Raw genomic sequence first — 20,136 nt, 5'->3', positions numbered from 1 at the left:
CATATATGACATTTCCATAATTTATTATCGAAGTTTTGAACTCCATCCTTTCTCATTTCAAGTGTGTCTTTGTAAAAATGTTCAGAAGGTCTGTGATTATAAATACTTACTGCTGACTGCGCTGACAGCGTCCGGTCGTTTAAAGGTAGTGCTGTCACCAACAGCATCTGATAAACCGATGTACGTTTCGCAAGCTTGACTACTGTTCAGAGTTAATTTACACGTTGTACAAATGCCGTTGATTAATATGAAAATAGAGGCTCAATGAGACTCGACCATGGTTACACCAAAAGGACACGTTTAATCAGTCAGTAAAAACACAAAACCGTCAATATGTACAGAATGCTTGGCATCTTTAACCCACAGGTGTGCATTCATTGTACCATTCACGAGCACTCTCAATGACAAAACACAATATTAAACCAAGAGTATGTGCTCATAAAACATGCTTTAATTGGGTTATTCAATGCGAAGGGAGACGACAATTATGACAGATCTTACTTCCCATGTCCCCCAGCCCTGAATTAATACCGTATTTCTGAAAATCACTACGTGGCAATATAGCTAAATATTTATTTTGTGATTAAGTTGCCGTAAACATTTAATCGCAGTGCGATTCACCACCACCATTGACTCTGCGTCATGTTGTGTTGTGCCAACTGTGGTCAGAAAAAGGTCCACTATTCACGAATATTGCTTTACCGTCAACATACATACGCACGTACAAAAGTAAAGCTGCCCTGACATAAACTAAAATTGATGTACCAGCTAAAGCCCAATGAGCTGTGAGTTCTTTTTCATAGGCGACCTGGCCACACGTGACAGCTCACCGAACTGGCTTTAATAATCACATGTGGGAATTTATAGTAGTAGCCAAATAATCTAAACATGTGTTTGTGTGGAGGGGAAAATCAGAGGATGTCGAGAAAAATCTACGTATCCACCCCAGAGAGAGAATTTGTGAACTCCAAATATCCAAGTATCGACAGGGTCTGGGATCGAACCCACGTGTTTCTGCATACCAGGCGAGGGAAATAACTCACCCACGGTGGCGTCACGGTTACTGACTTGGGGCTAATGGTAGCACTATTATTGGCAGTCGTAGTCATGACATTTACATGCTTGTGTCTGGCACATGTTGCGCTTCTGCTTAACACGCCGGGCGCAACTTTGCTGTCTCCGAGCCACTACAGTCGGTGCTGCTGTGCGGGGAAATTCCCACGATTGTCTCTTTTGTAGAATTGTGATTCTGTAAAAAAAACCTACGTGTGCAAACCGTTTGAACTTCTGCATGTCACAACCAGAGCTCAGAAACTTAATTATGTCTAATATAATCATTATAACCTGTATATAATGTGTAGACGAAAAAGATGAGCATACAGATAGAAAAGTTTAAGTTTACCGACCCACTATATAAGCATCTCTCTCCAAGAGAAAAAAAAAACCCATCTCTTGATATAACCTTTTGGGACAAGTGAGCACCTATTAAGGTTGGCATGGCATACGAGGGGGTGAGGAGGTGTGGGGCAGTCCAGGCAAGATCTCTCTGATTGGCTGGGAGAGCAACAGCAGAGCTGGTAGCAATCTGCAACTGGAATGCTGACCATTTGGGTGCAACTCCCGGCCACAGACAGTGGGTGGGCAATTGTTATTTAAACATCACCTGGGCCTCCCCATATTAACTCAGCCGAAAATAATTGCTGGGACCGTAAGCCGAAATCGACACTTGACAAGCGAAACCTGACAGTATAGATCTGCATGAAGTTGGCCTCCATAGGGTTGAGCACTTCCTAGGTACAAGAAAACAGCATACCTCATGGGAAAATGAATATCTCACAACACCGCAACAGGGGGATGCACTTCATGTAAATGATTTGTCTTGTGACCTGGTGAATTGTTCCACAATTTACAAAAACCTGGACATTTAAAGTCCTGAAAAGACTCGTAGATTTCCCAGGACAGCAGCAGCAGCTACCACAATAAGATCCCCATATTATAATGGCAGGGTCCTTGCCTGTAAAATCGGTAGTTCACCAGTATTGATTCAAATAAGCAAGCCTGAACACTGCTGATCAGACACTGTATATCGCAACCAGTCCACATTTTCCTTGCCTTTAAACGATACCGCCAAAATAAGGCATTCACACAAAGCCGTGCGGCTTGTGCTGGGTTGTGGGAAAAAAACTTGTTTTTGTTATGTTGAGAGATAGATACGTGAGGGATACTAAATCGGTTTTCTTATTTAGTTTCTTACCTCGAAAAGAGGATACTCCTGGGAATATCAGGACACAGTGTGTTAAGCCTAGGGCCCCACCATTACTCACTTGCTACTTGACTTGCTATACCAGACTTAGCAGGTGCTGGTGCTCGCGTGCACCTATATGAAACTATACGGGGCACCGCTGATCCACGGGAGACACTTTAATTTTATCAAGAGACCGATGACCAAAGCGGTTGCCGCCGCGCCAGCCAGGGCTGCTGGCACCGCGTACGCTGCCACTGGCACGCTGCTTGAAGAACCTGCAATAGCAGCAGTGCAAGAAGCACAAAGAAAATCAAGCCAGTCCATACAGTGAGGCTCCACAACATTTTACAGGATTCTCAATTTACCAAAACTATTTTTTTTTCTTGGGGGGCGCAGGGGATATCGTGAGTTAAATATTTCCAGGGGGACACATGCATTATTACACATGCATTATGTACAGTGCAGGTCACGACGAAATAAGAGAGGCGGTGAAACGTACAGGTGTGTGTGTAGGTGTCGGGCAGGCTGGCACGAGAATTTTGACAATACAATAAAGTTGGCACCCACAACAACAGAAATGCTACTCCACCGAGCGCACAATTGATCTAGTGGGCGGCTGGCTGAAGCGCAGTAAATGGAGAGTCCACTCTATTGGGCGTTACGTCGTAAGGTAAAGGTACAACCCTGCAATGTCTTGCTCATGGCACTGCTTGCAAGAGGTCCTCCACTTGGAGCATTCGAAAGAGCCTCTCTATAATACATAGGTGTGGTGGCCCGCTGTTTTACGCCAGCCAGACTTTGTGGAAGAGCTGGAAATTACCCACATTTTACCCACCACCACATGCGACTGATTTTACTCCTGGTACAGTGCATGTACAGTACAGTATATATCTCTCTCTATTGGCTTATAACCTTTCTCAAAGACAATGGCGATCAAGGCCTTCCTTCCATTCAGCTTTGTCCGTGATAATACTCAAGAACGTATATTCTATTGTATTCTATGAACAAAGGACAATGGTGATTATAATCTATGGGCAATGTAAGTATATGGGGTATGTTAGTCTCTGGGCAATATCAGTCTATCTCTCTCTCTATGCGAGCTGTGTCTTTTCTCAAAGACGTTGGTGACCATGACCTTCCTTGCATTCAGCTCTGTCCATGATATTTACTCAATAACTTTGCATTAGATTCTCCCAGTTATATTCAATAATTCAGATTGTGTCTGTAACTTAATTCAGTCTTCTTTGTTTTTTTGTGACACCGCTAACTTTCCTAGTCAAAAGTACATTCATATTCAGTCTATTGTGTTCTCATTACATGTGGATATTTAATTCAAATACAGGATGGCCTAAAAGTCAGGACATATAGGATAATTGAATGTATTTATCAAATCATATAAGGTTATTTAATTATTATTATTAACAAAAGTTCTAACTGACTTCCACTAACATTAATGCACGTATGAATTATCTTTTGAAAATAATTTAGGAATACAATGAAAAAGATCAGGTATAATCTACGAACATTTGTGAATTACGTTTAGTCTCAATTCATTCAGGGATCTTGGTCGAGTTTTGTAAACGACGAATTTAAGGCGACCCCACATGAAGAAGAAAAATACAAGTTGATAATGATAGTAGATACAATATTATCTTAATGCCAGTGTTAACATAAATTCAATAACCCGATGTGTCCTGACGTTTGGGCCACCCTGTATAATAACCCCATGTGTCCTGACTTTTGGGCCACCCTGTATAAGTGAAACATGACCAAGTGTGTGCACTCACCGGTGCTCCTTTTGCGAATCGATATCGGTCCTTGGGAGAGGTCCACGTTGTGCTCAGGGCGAGTGCCGCTGGCCCGGACGTCCCGCACCGACCGCTTGGAACGCACACACCCTCGCCGGCACCGTGAGTTCACGTCCGACTTGTCGCACACACGCACGTTGCACTCCAAGTACACCTGCTATCAAGTCAACATCGCCGCCACCACCGCCGCCACAGTCGTCGTTATATTCGGCAGATGTTTGGATCTTTATTGAGCTTATCTTTATATTTGTAGAACGTGCGTTTAAGCTCAAGGCGTGCGCTCTATAACAGAGTTTAAAAGTGGTAACAACAATGGAGTGATTTAGATGGTAAGGGGCATGCAAGAGCCAAAAAATGAGTGACCATAACAGAGGGCACGTGGAAGGGTCACGAAAGGGCTATAGGGGAGGGACAGGAAGGAGTGGAGTGGTTAGTGGAAGGAAGAGGAAGGGAATGGGCAATGGGGAATTGAGGCTTTAAGAGGAATGAAATGCGGTTAGGAAGGAGGACTGCTTAATATATAGGGAAAGTTGATTCCAGAGGAAGGGTGCAAGGAGGGAGACAGATTGAAAAGATCAAACTGAAAGTGAATGCTGGCGTAAAATAAGTGTAATTTTGTCGTAATAATCATCAGCAGCCATGGTCAATCAACTGCTGAAGGTCTTCCCCCAGGTCGCCACCCAATGCCTGCATGTCAGCTGACGTCACAGCTCCTCCATCTTCGAGGTGGAAGGCCTCTCTGACGCGTTCCATCTCTTTGGATGCCACTGCATCACTACTCTTGACCATCAAACTGTCACGGTTACGTTATTTTTAGCCCAATGATGTTTACAAAAGTTGATTTGTAAGCTGCATTAAACTACCGTGTTGGGAATGCGATATATACGTACACAAAGTCCTCACTTAACACGTATTCATACAATGCGTTTTCACTATTACGCCGTTCTTCTATCAGGGAATACTTTTTGTACAACGAGGAACGTGCCTTTTATAACGCGGAACGCACGCCGTTATAATGCAGCTTCTGAATTGTCGACGACAAACTACTTTCTTGAGCCACATGGTTGAGCGGTATGGGAATTCTGGGTATTCTGCTACAGTACGTAGTGTACCTCATCTCATTTCTTTGTCCCGTCGTAAGATGAATGCAGCCTCATTTTATAATGCAAATGAGATTCACATTTTCTTATTCCTGCTTTGTAATGTATATACGATCATTCCTAGCATTTTTACTCTTCAGAAACGCATCGACTGCATTAAACAAGGAATTGTCGTATAAATATTGCATCGATGTGTAACCCGGGGCTGTAGAAATGTAAATGGTATTTGCCCGTTGCCCTCGGCGTTGCGTCAAGCGATTTGCGAGGGCAGTATGCACCTGTGAACTGCTGTTTAGCTCGACGCTCTGGAAGCTGAAGCGCTGCCTCTTGTCGTCCCCACTGGTGTAGGTCACGTAGGACGTGTCCACTTGACAACTGCAATCATTAGGCACGTGCCGTCAAGCACTGTCAATACTCTCTGGACTATGGACACTTGGCACCTGTAGTTAAGATTCAATTACACATAGAGGTGTGCTGTTCACAACCAGCAGGGAAGGCACAATCCCCATCATGCCTTGCATGCAAGTTCACACGACCACCGCATTGCATGTGCAATGCTTGCTTCTCAGCCTTGTCTCAGCCACTAGCTTGGAAGAGCTGAATGTGTGGTGGCCATGTACATTGTTTAAAAACCACCAAATCAACACTTGGGTTGGATTAAAGTGGCCATCACAACAATGGGCAGCGGTGAAAAAATGAGACAAATATTGACCGGTTTCATTCTCAGTAGGACTCATCAATAGAGTACGGTCATAAATGCTGACAGCAATCTGATGCCTCCCATATATGGAGAGGGCTTACCTTCTTTACACTATGGAGACCCCATGAGCACTTGCCTAATGGCAACACTCATTTAAATCTAACACTTTCACTAAATAATGCGAGAACGCATCATAATAGGAACATGGCACTTGCAGTGCTGGTAATTTAAGGACAGTGAGTAAAAGCCGGAGATGCCAGCTCCAGTCCTCATGCTCCAGCCTGGATCAAGTGAATATAATACGCATTTCAAAATGAACTTGACATATGTCAATGTGGAAAGTCAGAGAATGGCAAGGCACAATGTATTTTCAGAATGAATTTGATCAACGATTTCTGCTGTATGATCCAAATTCGAAGATTACACACGCAAGTTACTCAATCATATACACGGAACAATCATCGACAGCCTACTGGTAGACTAACGGCCCCGTCTGCAGGCCAGGTGCCAAGTCGCCTTGTGCCACACAGGGACAGTTGCTGCCACTGGGGGTGCTCTTTCAAATGTGTTGAGATGATGAGATGACATCAAGCACTCTGAGACGCGCCGACATATGGAAGTGTGGCTCTATCAAAAGAAAAACAATACCCCGATTTAATTCTCCCCCTTTTACTTTGTTTCGCAAATACGTCATCACTTTATTAACACCACTACCTGATTTGCGTCGCCTCAACCCACACTCACGTTGCTGACAGCATTATCTGTCCTTTCTCATATCCCGTCGGCTCTCAGCCTTCGCCTCCACCTACCCTGTAAATGTTTTTGATTCACGTCGTATCGATATCCGTTGAATGCATACGACGACGTAAACCGGGGTATTACTGTAATTCTCGCTATTATTATCATTATTATTATCACAAGCACGGCCCATCCATGTACCCGCTTTGTACGATGATGTAAGATGCATTGTCAGGGGCTCCTGTGTAGGGGGATGCCTTGCATGTCTCCAGTAGCAGCTGCAGGTTGTTATCGAAGGAGTTGAGCAGGACCTAGTGAACAAATTGTGGGACATTAATGAAGAATGCTTGGATGGAAAAGGGGACACATGATGGTTTACACCTTTATTCTTAATAGGCACAACGATGCACAGCTGCAACATAATCACAGACAGCTGTCGACAACTGCAAGTTGATAAAACACCAAACTGTTGATAGAAAGAAAAAAAACTACGACCAAATCCCCGCAGAGTAACGTGTATTATCCCATCACTTCTGTGAGCATGCAGATGACATGGCCAATCACGACCCAACTATTTTCGTGATGTTCAATTAGTCAAATTATCAAACCCATAATCTGTTCTAGATTTGAAGCTTTCGTGACTGCAAGGATTCATATTCTTAGGTTTTTTCGGTAAAGTCACGTAGGTAAAAAATTAAAATTAATACAAATTAAATAAAAATTAAATAAAAATCACGACGTTTCGGTCGCAACACAAGCGTCCGTCTTCAGGTGAGAAAATTATCTGCTGTGGCTTTATATAGGCACGGGAGGGCATAAAACTACAAACAAACAACAACAAAAATCCAAGACCTTCTCAATGATGGCAGCTATACCAAAATCAACAGAGACTCTACCAATACCTTGGCGACTAAAACCAACAAAATCATCACTAATTCGACTTCCCCAATCGAACGCACCAAACAGCTCTCTCCAAAATCTTCAGCTGCTAAAATCTGTTGTCAATCACTTACATAGTCCAGCTCTCATCCAATTAGACAAACCGAAAACTGCACTGATAGAGGCATACCAACACCGATCGTTTTTGTGATGTATTTAAAGCAAGACAGTATCAAAATCTTTATATAGACTGTAGGAATCCGATGAGCTATGAAGCTCTTTTTCCCAGATGTCCAGTATGGGCGGGCCAGCCAGTTACAGGCACACAATACAATACGCATGATAGGAGGGCAAAATAGAGGAAACGGTAAGCAAGTCACTAAATATAAATAAGTAACTTGATTCATGATATAAGTACAATTCATCAATATTGGGAAAGGCAGCAAAAACAACAACAAAGCAGTCCCAAACAACACCAAGATAACAGACAGTAGTCCCTTGCGCTGGTGCCTCAACGCAATAAAAAAAACAGTGGCCTTGCGATGTTTCGTCACCTTAATGAATAACGTTCACGAGTTGCGCATGAAGTTGCTGTAGACAACTTAAAATAAACGAGACGAGTGAAGATGAATGGGCTCAGAGGATGGGTCAATGCCACTCACTGCATAGAAAACAAGAAGGCCTGTACTTGAGCAAGAGAGCAAGGATAAGGAGGAGGAAGTGAGGAGCTGCATTGGTCCGGAATGGCATGAAATGTATTTCTTTTGTGAAGGCAGAGATTGTTTTGTTTCGCATGACAGGAATGTGTCCAGCACGTCTGGTTTGAATCACTGTTCGAATTGTCAATATGTCACTACTTGGTTTTTATACTTCTGCATTCATGACAGAAATATGGATGTTGGGCCTTGGCCAAACACCACCTGGAATGTGCCCAAACTGGTCAGACCTCAGAAGCTAAGCAGGGTTTAGTCTGGATCAGAGGCTAAGCAGCGTTTAGTTTTAATCAGAGGCTAAGCAGCATTTAGTCTGGATCAGAGGCTAAGCATGGTTTAGTCTGGATCAGAAGCTAAGCAGCATTTAGTCTGGATCAGAGGCTAAGCAGCGTTAAGTCTGGATCAGAGGCTAAGCAGAATTTAGTCTGGATCAGAGGCTAAGCAGGATTTAGTCTGGATCAGAGGCTAAGCAGGGTTTAGTCTGAATCAGAGGCTAAGTAGGGTTTAGTCTGGATCAGAGGCTAAGCAGAATTTAGTCTGGATCAGAGGCTAAGCAGGGTTTAGTCTGGTTAATGCTCTCACGGGCGACCACCACGAGCAAGCAAGATAGTCGTAGGGCTGTGGATCCACATGGTGGGTGATTAGAGGTCAATGCAGCAAAACCATCGTTTCGCTGTACTTCTCATGCTTCCACGTCTCGCTCGCCACCTTCACTGACCTACATCGACCAGAGTGGTGAAGCATGGCTATATGATCGCCCCCCATCCCCCCATGCCGCGGAACACGGTGGAAAGATGCTCATTTAGCAGTGCGATGGACAAAAAAACCAACGTATATGTCCATTGAAGATGGGCTTTTGAAAAACAAGGACACTTAGGGACTGCAGTGTGAACACTCACGACATCTATATTTCAGTCCGGTTCTATGATGATGGCAGCAGCTATGTGGTACAGTAGCTGAATGCCAATGTCGAGGTCTGCTCCTAGCTATTAGCAGGGTGCCACGGTGGCGAGATGTTAACTACCTCGCCTGGTATACAGGAGGTTGTCGGTTTAATCCTGACCCTGACGTCTGTATATTTGAAATTTGCATGTTCTCCCCGTGGTCGCGTATATTTTTTCTCCGGGTCCTCGGTTTTTCCCTCCATATTTATAATCATGCATTTCGAGTATTTGGCTGCTATATATTTCCACATAAGCCACTTTGGTGAGCTTTCATTCATGGCCAGGTCGCTCAGTGGGCCTTGCCTGGTAAAATAAAAATTGTTTAGTTCATAGAGAAGGCTTCAGGAGACAAGAGTTTGTGTAGTTTTGCGATTCCTCCTCCATCGATTTAGCGCATATTACAATGGGTTTGTTTAGTCCATGGTCCTTAGTTTGGGTTGCTTGGCCACAGTCGCACTACCATTCATGGCAGAGATGTATGCATCGGCCTCACCAGAGAGTCTCACTCTGCTCACTATCCTTCCGCTGCTCATGCCATTCCCTCTCTCACCTCCACGTAGATGGGGGACCCGAGGTCCACCTCAAATGGGTAGGAGTTGACGGCCTGGCTGAAGGCCTGGTTGGTGTAAAGCACCATGCTGAGGTTGAAGGAGCCAGAGCTGTACTCATCCACCACCCTGCAGGCAAGAGCGGTAAAGGTGACGTCGTCACATATGACACAGGGCACACATGACATCTCTTTCCACCACAGAGTGTTAGCGCAGATTCGTTTTCAGTAACAGCGGTATGTCAGACGCCACGAATTTTAACAGTACGGTAAGTCCTCGCTTAACACGCTTTCACACAACACATTTTCACTATATGAGGGAACACTTTCATTCCATGAGGGGACACGTTTCACACAACGTGAAATACGCTCAGTATAACGCGGTTTCTGACGAACTACTTTCTTGAGCTGCACGGCTGCGCAATACAGTGATATAGTACACACAATGATACAGTAAAGCAGCTGCGTACCCTCAGTTTCTTGTCCCGCCATCTTACTGTGTGTGTGTAGTAAATTGTATCTCGACAAATTTTATTGTTACATTATTTATGATGTCGCTAAATGCGGCACTTTTCCCGAACGCTTGGATCTGTGTGTTTATCAGTTGGAATGAGTGACAATGACCGTAAAAAATGAGAATTGGTAACGTAAAATATTCAGAACAAATTTGTACATTGCATTATTCGTTTAAACCCAATCTTGGGGCACGTTGTGGGCAAAGTTACATTGTCGACAGAAACTAGAACAAAAACATTGAAATCAAAGACAATCTTCATACTACGCCAACAACAAAATATAATTATCCTTGGAAAATTCAGTGGAAAGATTCGGAACGCTGGAATACCAAATTCCAAACAGGTGGCTGTAGTAACAAAAGTCAGGAACAACTGAACTCAGCCAAAGAACTTCTTCCTGTGACAGCATCACAATCTAATGTAATTTATATTCTTCGAGTGCCTTCACCTAAGGCGCTTGACATAGATTACAAAACGATGACAATGGAATGATGGAGTTGGGAGGGGTGTACAAGGTTTGGGGAATGAGTGAAAGCAAGAGAGGGTAAATTTTGATTCAAAGCTTTCGTGACTGCAGGGATTCATATTCTTGGTTCTTTCGGATAAGTCACGTAGAAGGGAAATAATAAAATAATATTAATATAAAACAATAAAACATTTCTTGCTGTGGATTTCACACCTGATGATGATTGCTTGTGTTGCAGTCGAAACGTCGTGAGAATTTTTATTGTTTAATATTAATATTATTTTATTATTTCCCTTCTACGTGACTTTACCGAAAGAACCAAGAATACAAGAGAGGGTACTTATGGATCATGGAAGGGTAGGGGAGGGACAGGAAGGAGTGGAGGGGCGAGGGGAGGGAAGAGAATGGGCATTAGAAAAGAGGTGAGGGTTTAAGAGAGGAACAGAAGGAGGTTAAGGAGGGGGACTGCTCAATGTACAGGGGAAGTTTATTCCAGTTGGAGCTGTGCAAGGAGGTAGAAGGACCGAAAATGGTATTGGGCAATGGGAGGAGCGATAGAGAGAAAGAAAGATCATATTTGAAAGGAAGAGGACGAGAGGGGACACGGTAGGTAATGAGAGAGGCAAAATAAGGTGCTGGGGTGTGGCTGCACGTTACCTGGGAGCAAAGCTCGCGATGACCTTCCCTTCGGAGCCGATGTAGCAGTGCATGGGAATGCGCAGTTTCTTAGCCCTGGTCCCCGTCACGTAGCCGTACGCAGAGTTAGTGTACACAATGGTGTCGCCGTGTGCCTAAGAGGGAAGGCATGGGAGACGTGGGGGTCGGTGGCACGGTGGTTAGCTCGGTGAGCTGAGTTCGATTCCCGCTCATGGCCAACATCGGTGACGGAGATCTGTACCTATCCTAAGCCTCCCCTAGGTCGAATCAGCCTCAAATGAGTACCTGGTGCGAGGTGTAAACAGCGCCACTAGGGAACAAAGGCTGCCGGGAGTGGTGCTGGCCACCCAACCCCCTCGCGTGCCGTGCCGGCCTTCGTAGGTTCTCACTAACAGCAAGTGGAGCTCTGAGTTGCATATGAAGGCTGCAGGTAGCAAGGCCGGAACTAGGGGTGGTGCAGGAGTGGCACTGCACCACCACTATTTCCCTTTGGCTCTGTACGCACAACACAAATTCACTCTCCCAATAGTGAATCACTGTTATGGTGGCCTACACGACAGCTATACTGCCTGCTCCCCATCCGAGAGGACCTGGAGCCAGGCCGCCTCGATAGTTAGGTCGTGCAATCTCCGGTGTTAGGTGTGGGTAGTGCACTGCGTGATAAATAGGTGTGGGGTTTGTGCAGAGCAGTGTCAAATGGAAACCAGAAACTGAAATTGGTAAGTGGAGTTAGCCGCTAATTTCCATGAAATGAAGACCGAACCTATATTCCATTTTCTGCTCTGTAACAAAAATATTATTCAGTCACCAGTGAAATTGGCAATTATCACTTGGCCTAATTCATTGTTATAACACGAGAGAACCAACAACGAACGTGGTTTTCCAATTAAACATGATTTACATATAAAAACAACCACATTAAATGTTTACCTCAGCATTGCCATGTTGGCTCGTGACCTCATTAAACCAATTTCAGTGATGTTGGATGTGCAACCAAAACAATAATTTTAATTGTATTTTCCCACTCTTTCAACCCATGATAAAGCAATGCTGTGAGCTGGGCTGTCCATAGTGGAGTGCAGGGCCCGAGGCAAATCCCACGTTGTATGGGTCCCCCGACACCTTCAAACTAAACCCGAAGAGTTACATCTGACGTGACGTCTAAGCGCGGTCACCCCGATTCACCATGCCATAGGGACAGCTTTGGCTGTGGGTGTTCTTGTGAGGTTCCAGATCGCAGATGTTTGGTGTGAACCGTCTTGTCGGATCCCATGTGTGGGTAGGCTCTTTGAGTGGTTGGAGGGGGGGAACCTTGGTACCAGTTGAATACCTCGGATGTGGTGCCACAGGCCTTCAGGTTACTGCGCAGAATCAGATAATCCCCCGATGAGGAACCGTGGCACGAAGGGTCCTCCAGATGGATGTTGGCCGGGTCGAGGTGGAGGTTTTCTAGTACACTCAATGAGATCTGCAGCTCAACGTAACTTGAGGTGCAGTTTAGGTGGGGCGATACTGAAACAGAAATGTCATTAAATGCGCAACGTTTTCTACATGAAGGCACACATTCAACAGGTGATTTCTTGCTAAAATGAGCACCGAGGTAATGATCAAATCCCGTTTTAAAGCCCCTGAGTCAGTGGTAAAAAAATCTAAATTGCCATGGTGGAGGTTTCTTTAAAGCACAATCATTGTTGACTTCCTCATAAGTGGTAGCTATTGTATCGACCACTGAGCTACCAGTCCTGTTATATAGACCATATACATGGACCCTCAGATCTTATGAAAGCTGAGCAGGAAACCTATACAAAGTTGGAGAGTTTGTGGCGGAACGGCACTTCTGACTTACTCTAGCAGTTAACACACTCAGTCCCTTCTCACCGATGTGTTCACAGCGGTCGCCCACCCAGCCGGGCTTGCAGTGGCACTTGTAGCTCCCGGCGTCCACCCCATCAGTGCTGCAGTCACCCCCATTGATACAAGGGTTCGGCTGGCAGGGCCCTGCCACACACAGATGTAATGGGTAAAGGGGGTTCTCGCAAGTCTATGTTGCGAAAGGCAGCCCATACGAGGAGATCGTTGGACTTTATTGAAGCTCCTCACACTACGACTCATAAGCACCGGTAGGAACCTCTTCAGGAGCCCTGGGCACGTTTTACACACCCCTTATATACCCTCTGCCCCCACATTTTTCCAGAACATTCCTCTTACTCCCTTTTCCCCACCAAATCTCCCTCCTCCTGTCCTCGGCCAATCCCCTGCCCTCTTCTTCCCGGCTTCATTCTCTTTATTTATTTAAATATTTTGGGGGTGTATCCCCGTGTCCTCACCTAACCCCAATGTCCCTTAAACGACCCTTACAAGTGTGTATACAATATTTGTTTGCTTAGTAATTTAACCACTGTTGGCTGAGCACAGGCCCAAGGGCCAAACATGTCAAGCGGCCAGCAACAAGCAGAACGATCAAAGTTGTCACAGCATTCAACTATGAACCGTGTAGAAAACCACTGTAGGAGGAACAGCAAAACTACACGGCCTTTGCTGATGCCCTCTCATCATGGCCAGATGTGCTGCAATGCGCAAACATAGAATTATTGTTGTTATGTAAAAATGTATTGTGCTACGGGCATGGTACCCTGCCTATGTAAGACACGTTAGAGATGCTGGGCTTACCGGGCGAGGCAGATGTGGTCTGCACTGTACAGTCGCGTTTTTCGGTCCGTGGGAGCACATGGAACGGAAATACATGAGCACGTGGCCATCATTAAGACGTGCTGTTGCACCATAATTTCTGGCGACTACCTGATGATGCTGGTTGTCACTATCAGCGAAACGTCTACACCCAACAACAACGCGCCGGTGGTGCTGCTGAAGCAGTAATAACATTAGCCACGTTCGTTTGTCACGTGATATCTTTATTCATTGGCTGTGTCGGGTGGAGGAGGGTTCACGACCCACCTTTAACCGAATGCGATCTGACCCAAACAACTATTACGAATCGCAATATCGGTCGCAAAAGCGTGCACCGTGTTAAATCTGTTGCAACACGTAAAATTATTCAGTGTAGGCGCGCCATCTCCATGCGCATCTTGAACAGAAGCTCATTTACAACCCACAAGCACGTCAAGTCTCATATAACCCTGTCTGTAACAATGTTGAGCGTCCGCTGTAGAGTGTATTTTACATATGTATATACAAAACTCGTACAATCTGCATTACCCGATGTAGTGTGCACATGCACACAGCTGGATGAATCGAGTCCCGGGTATTATTTGACCACTTAACCAGTCAGTGCGGGGTTTGGTCAAGTCGGGGAGCATACATTTTGGAAGCATATATGTACAATCTTGATTTGAAGATATATGTACAGTACAACAATGCATTTTCATGCACTGCCCTCTGTCTACTACTTAGGTCCCCCGCAAGCACTTTGGCAACCTGTTCGCGCACATCTGTTCTTGCCCAGATCATACGGGCGTCCTTTTTTTCACAGCGCAGTGGTTAGCACACAACCCGCGTTCCGTTCTCCACTCACGGCCATCATCAGCCACGAATATTTTAACCTATCATCAGCCTCCCCAAGGTCGAGTCAGCCTTACATGAGTAACCAGTGCGGTGTGTATTAAGCATCAGCACTGGGGAGACAAAGGCGGCCGGGCGTGGGGCTTGACCACATCAACTTGATACGTGACTATGCCTTCTTCAGCGGAAGCTTCTAAGCTAAGCTAGCTAAGCTATTTTTATTTATTTTACCAGGTAAGGCCACTGAGCGATACAGCTCTTTTTCAAAAGCGACTTGGCCACAAATGATAGCTCAACGAAGTGGCCTATCACGTGGAAATGTATAGCAGCCAAATTCTCTGAACGCGTATTTTTTAAATGTGGAGGGGAAAATCGGAGGACCCGGAGAAAAATCAACTCGACCACGGGGAGAGAAGCACCCCAAAGTCCAAATACACAGCTGCAGGCATCGTCCGGGCCGGGATCGAACCCACAAGCTCCTGTACACCAGACGAGGGAGTTAACATCTTCTAGCCACCGCGTCTGCCTACCCGAATCGGATTCCTCACCGAGCCGTATATTATATATGCCCATCATTGCGTGGGGAAAGGGGGCCTAAATATGCAGCAAATATTGATACATTTGTATAGTTGTCCCATTGTGTGTGGTCCAGTAAGCCTATACCTGACGTGCGTGCTTTACCAGCCGAGCGCATGTAGCCTGCATGCTCTGTGCGGCGAGTAACGCAATGCGATGCATGATACACGTCTATTCAATGACTGTATATAGTTCCTTCACATGTATAACTATACACAGAACAGTATATACATCGCACGTATAGTGTAATGAAGAACTTCAAGATGTTCCACAGCGCTGCAACGACCAGTAACAGCGAGAGTGCTAGGTAGCCCGTGGGCACGCGTGCAGTCTACGGGTACTGTCACAGCGCCTGCTGAGTCAATGTACCTGTGGTTGTTGCAGTGGCAGGCACAGCGAAGCAGAGGACGACGAGGCAGTGAGTGGCGAGCCACGAGGGGGGCAGCATCATCCCCATTGGCAGGCAACGTGTGGTCGACCCTCTGCTCTAACTTGTCCTTTAAACAACAGACGACGCGCATCATCGTCACCACCACCGTGATTCGTAAATCTCGGGGGTGTGCGAAGCGATTATTGAGCTCGCTCGCTCGCTCGCACCACGTGACGTGGCAAATTCAATAACTCAAAAAACACGAGGTGTGGACAGGACGGTGACGGCTCTGTGTTGTGTTTCCTCCCCTCGTCCCCCGAATTTGAATAGAATCTGTGATACGCTGATGCTGCTGTACACAGACAGAAAAGCGCCTGGGCAGGGTGTGACCACGTAATACCTCTTGTGAGGTCGGTGTGGCCGTGTGATTGGCTGACAGCGGTTAGTGAAACATAAATAGCCGAGCGACCGGCCGCAGCCCGTGCCAATAGCCACGCGTCACCTTTTATTCGTTTGAGCTGAATCGCGCCGGTTACTTGCAACAACGTCGCACCTTTTGCTTGAGTGTCCTTTGAGTCATTTCACTGGAGGGCATTTCACTTGCTTAACTCCGTGTTGCAATTTGTTGCCATCTAGAACGTCTTCTACGATTTCTTACCACTGTGTATTTAATTAGAAAAAAAACACTCAACACATTTGTCACTAGCACTGCCTTAAAAGTAAAAAAATGAAAGGCAATCTGTCGAGCAACGAATGGTAATGAATGCCCCTTCGTAGCATAAGGAATAAGGGCCCATTTGCACCACTAACAGCGGTAGTATCACCAAATATTTGTTTAAAATCTAGGACCATTCGCTGTTGCTTAACGCTGTACTTTTGTTGTACTGTCGAACATTTCGTCTATTTTATGCTTGCCCAGATATTTTCAGAAAAAAAGATGTTGCACTCGAGGAAACGTTCGAGTTGTTTAACTCTGTCACTATGAAACATATTACTGATGTGACCGTTTGCTGTCTTAGATGTTAATGTCTGCCTCCAATTTGTGGCATGATCAGACCCGTTTGGCTGTTATAATGTTTAATACTAAGCTTACATTTTAGAACCTTTTTGGTTTAAATGCCTTTGAGCCAGCTCTCTGTCTTGAAATTAAACACATTTCTACTCTCAATGGTGGTCTAAATGGACTATTTAACCGGTCTGAAATAATATAGAAAACATAATTGACAAATTACATCACTGCACGCGTGTTGTGACCATCAACGTGATAGCACTCTCTGGGCGAGGTGTGGTGCTCCCATTTTAACCTTAAATGTTGAGAAACTCCCTATTCGCAGGCGTCGAGGTGTCATACCCTGGTACTCGCCAAGATAAGGCGGTACAGCAAAACTGCGGACTCCTCTTGTTTCGTCTGCACGTGGGAGGGTGTTCCCCCCTGGCACGCATGGTTTTTTTTCTGAGTGCTCCAGTTTCCTCCTAAATGTAAAAACTCGTTAATTGAACGATGACATTTTAATTTCGAGGTGACCGCAGAGCTTGGGCAGTTGGTGGTGCAGCTCATTGCTGCTGCTGCCGTCCCGCTTGTCTGTGGTTTCTCCTCGCGCCTCTGAGTCGCTCTCTCTCTTCGAGAGTATGTGTGTTGAACTTCTTTCGCACCATACGTAGCCAACCGTGCCAATCGGAGGTGCGGGAGAAGGACAAACTAAATACAAAAATCAGTTTTAAAGAACACTGCGCAGTGCGTTACAAGTTGAAAATATGATGTTTGTAATAATGTTCTGTTTTTGGCTTAATAGTGGAAAGGTTGACATCTTTCAAATATTTTAACACATCACTAGTAGCGTGATAACAAACATCTCAATAGACCAATATAGGATGATGATGACTTGAAAACATTGTAATTCAGCCATTCGTAAATATAAGCCCGCTAGCTATCACGACCAGTCAATTATTCCATAAAACATACGTGTTTGCCCGCTTACCCCGGTATAAGGCCACACATTGTCAAATGTAACATTTCAGATGAGTTTGTGTATTCGCTCTTTCTTGTACTTTGTTGGTTTGCCTGAGTGATAACAAAGTAATATTAGTGTGATAATATTTTTCGCGTGACTCATGTTGATGTAGAGTAACAGCTATCATTTTATATTGAGGTGGTTGAGCTCGATGATTTCGTTAGGACTAGCGGAGTAGCGAATCGCTGCGATGCTTCCTCCTTCGTCTTTGTGAAGCAGGCATTGATTTGTGATATGTTTTATGGTTCTATTCTGTGCGATAACTGTCTGGCATTGTTATCCATATGAAACCATATATTAGATACGAAATAGCGCAACCATCATTTTTCTTATGCTGCCTTTAAGAACTGGCCTTACACTGTTCGCCGGCACTCAGCTGTCGTCGGAATCTATAAACTTTTAAATAACAATTGATTTTGCCAGAAAAAACATTAACAAGTTATGTGGATAGTGCATGCATGTTTTTCACACAGACTGTATGACGAAGTATGAACAGTTTTTCAAAGTGAGAAAAATGTGCTATGAGGAAGTGCCTGTTGTTGTCGGATGTGTTGTTTTTATTAAGTGTGCTTGCACACCTCTGCCAAAGCTGCATTACCAAAGAGCTAGCCAGCTACATTGTGCTGTGCGACTTCGATCACAGTGATGCTCCTACGAATGCATTCCGTCTTCAGAAGAGTGGCATTGTGGTAATTTTTGTCTGACATTTTACACAGACATTCAATTGTGTGGCTTGACAGTTGTTTCAAATTAGGCCTGTAAAATTCTGACGCCGCGTGTTTTGCAATGAAGCGTGCCAAACAAATGTCGTAACTACATTTTGACGGACGCTTTCTGCAGGCGCGTTTTGACCTATGATGTTTATTTGTGAGAATTTTTTTATGTAAGCCTCTTCCAGCTTCAACGGTGCATGGGTTTGCACTATTAGTATTATGATTTACTGTTCGGGTGATGAATTAGATGTTTGGAGGTAGGATTCTTGGTTCATATTATGGGTATGGCGTTGGGGTCGGCTTCATTTTATGGTTAGGGCTATTTATATGGTTAGTAGGGATAGCGGTGGAGTGGAAAGGCTTTCATCCATTGGTGGACAATGGACAGTGATTAGGAAAATGTCACCCTTGTGTGTCTAAAGTTAAGTTTGTATTACGGATTGCATTAGCCCTTTGGAGTTGAGTTTATAAGGTTATGCATAAGGCTAGATACAACTTCAATTAAAGCGAAAACATATTCAGGGGAAATTTAACGATGTAAAGCATGTAAAGATCTGCAATACCTCCTTTAGACATCCCGTGGCCTTTGTAGGTGGGTATCTTAAGACCAGGACATACACTGTGTGATCCACCTACCCCAGCTCGAAATAAGCTGCTGCGTCCAGCACTAGAAGGTAACATTTAACCAATTCAGTAATTGATAATGAGGTCATTGAGTGACTTGGAGTGCTGTTGTCAAGAGTGGAAAGTCAGCTTGACTGCAATCCTGGGTTTGAATCTAGGTTCCAGCTACATGTGCTTAAACTGGGATTCTCGAGTGCAGCCACTTCATGGATGGTCTCAGACTAATAACAAATAACTGCACAATATTAAATTTGGCTAAATTCCAGCTGCGACAAATTTAATAAAAATAACGGTTGCTCGTCATTATGCAGGTGTAGTGGCATAGAATAGTGTAGCAGCATAGCGCTGGCTGCTGGCAGGGAAGGGGATCTGCGGCTTACGGCAGCCCTGACGTCAGCAGGCCAGGTTACACACCAGAGGGGGGGTCTAGGGAAAAGGTCACAGAAGGGGCACACCAAGAACCTGCTGGTAGGTTCTAGTAAGGGGGCGTGGCCGGGGGCGGAACCAGTCCATGCTGACAGTATAAGAAGGGCCCCTGTGGGGGACCTCAGGGCTGTTGATTGTAAGTGGGATCCCCGTCGTGATGCTCAAGTCCATCGTCGTCGTTGTCACCATTCTTCTCTTAGCCGCCGCAGTCGTCATCGCTTGATATTGCGCTGTTATACAGTTGTTGGCTGTATTGGTCAGCGCCATCGATGTAAGACGGCTAGTGTTGTGTATAGGCTAGGATGTGTGTAGCCTAGGCGACTGTAGGGTATGCGATTGAGATACTAAGTATAATAAAAGTGCCTTCAAGAATTACTGCCTCCGTGTTGAACCACTACACAGGAATGAACGCCAATCCCAAGTGCGCCCTCCAATGTGTAAGGATACAAAGGGCATGAAAAAATAAGAATACGTTTTACCCTTTCTGGCAATAAAACACGTGCCAAGATGTTCAAACACCAAATAGATACCTTTTGTAAAGAGCACTTGCAGAGTTTTTACAAATTCAGTCAAAATCTTTAGGG

The 20,136-nt window shown here is 45.0% G+C and overlaps 1 protein-coding gene across 3 annotated transcripts; it reads right to left on the bottom strand.

The window, feature by feature from the left end:
- Nucleotides 1-276: 276 nt before the first annotated feature.
- On the bottom strand, nt 277-16,108 carry LOC133340964 (CUB and zona pellucida-like domain-containing protein 1). Of its 3 annotated transcripts, none has more exons than XM_061549522.1 (10): nt 15,777-16,108; nt 13,983-14,006; nt 13,191-13,310; nt 12,643-12,824; nt 11,313-11,446; nt 9,678-9,804; nt 6,793-6,902; nt 5,432-5,528; nt 4,034-4,207; nt 277-2,533 (listed from the first exon to the last, which is right to left on the bottom strand). In XM_061549522.1, the coding sequence occupies exons 1-10, from the start codon at nt 15,862-15,864 to the stop codon at nt 2,378-2,380; spliced, it is 1,212 nt and encodes a 403-aa protein (XP_061405506.1). In that variant the 5' UTR covers nt 15,865-16,108; the 3' UTR covers nt 277-2,377. The 3 variants fall into 3 exon arrangements, with proteins under 3 accessions (XP_061405506.1, XP_061405498.1, XP_061405516.1); XM_061549514.1 differs by having other exon boundaries at nt 4,034-4,210; nt 15,777-16,106; XM_061549532.1 differs by having other exon boundaries at nt 277-2,520; nt 4,033-4,210; nt 15,777-16,104.
- Between the last annotated feature and the right edge of the window lie 4,028 nt (nt 16,109-20,136).

Source organism: Lethenteron reissneri, chromosome 2 (genome assembly GCF_015708825.2).
Source record: "Lethenteron reissneri isolate LAM-NWPU_2019-01 chromosome 2, ASM1570882v1, whole genome shotgun sequence".
Taxonomy (NCBI): domain Eukaryota; kingdom Metazoa; phylum Chordata; class Hyperoartia; order Petromyzontiformes; family Petromyzontidae; genus Lethenteron; species Lethenteron reissneri.
This window is presented reverse-complemented; position numbering and strand designations above follow the sequence as displayed.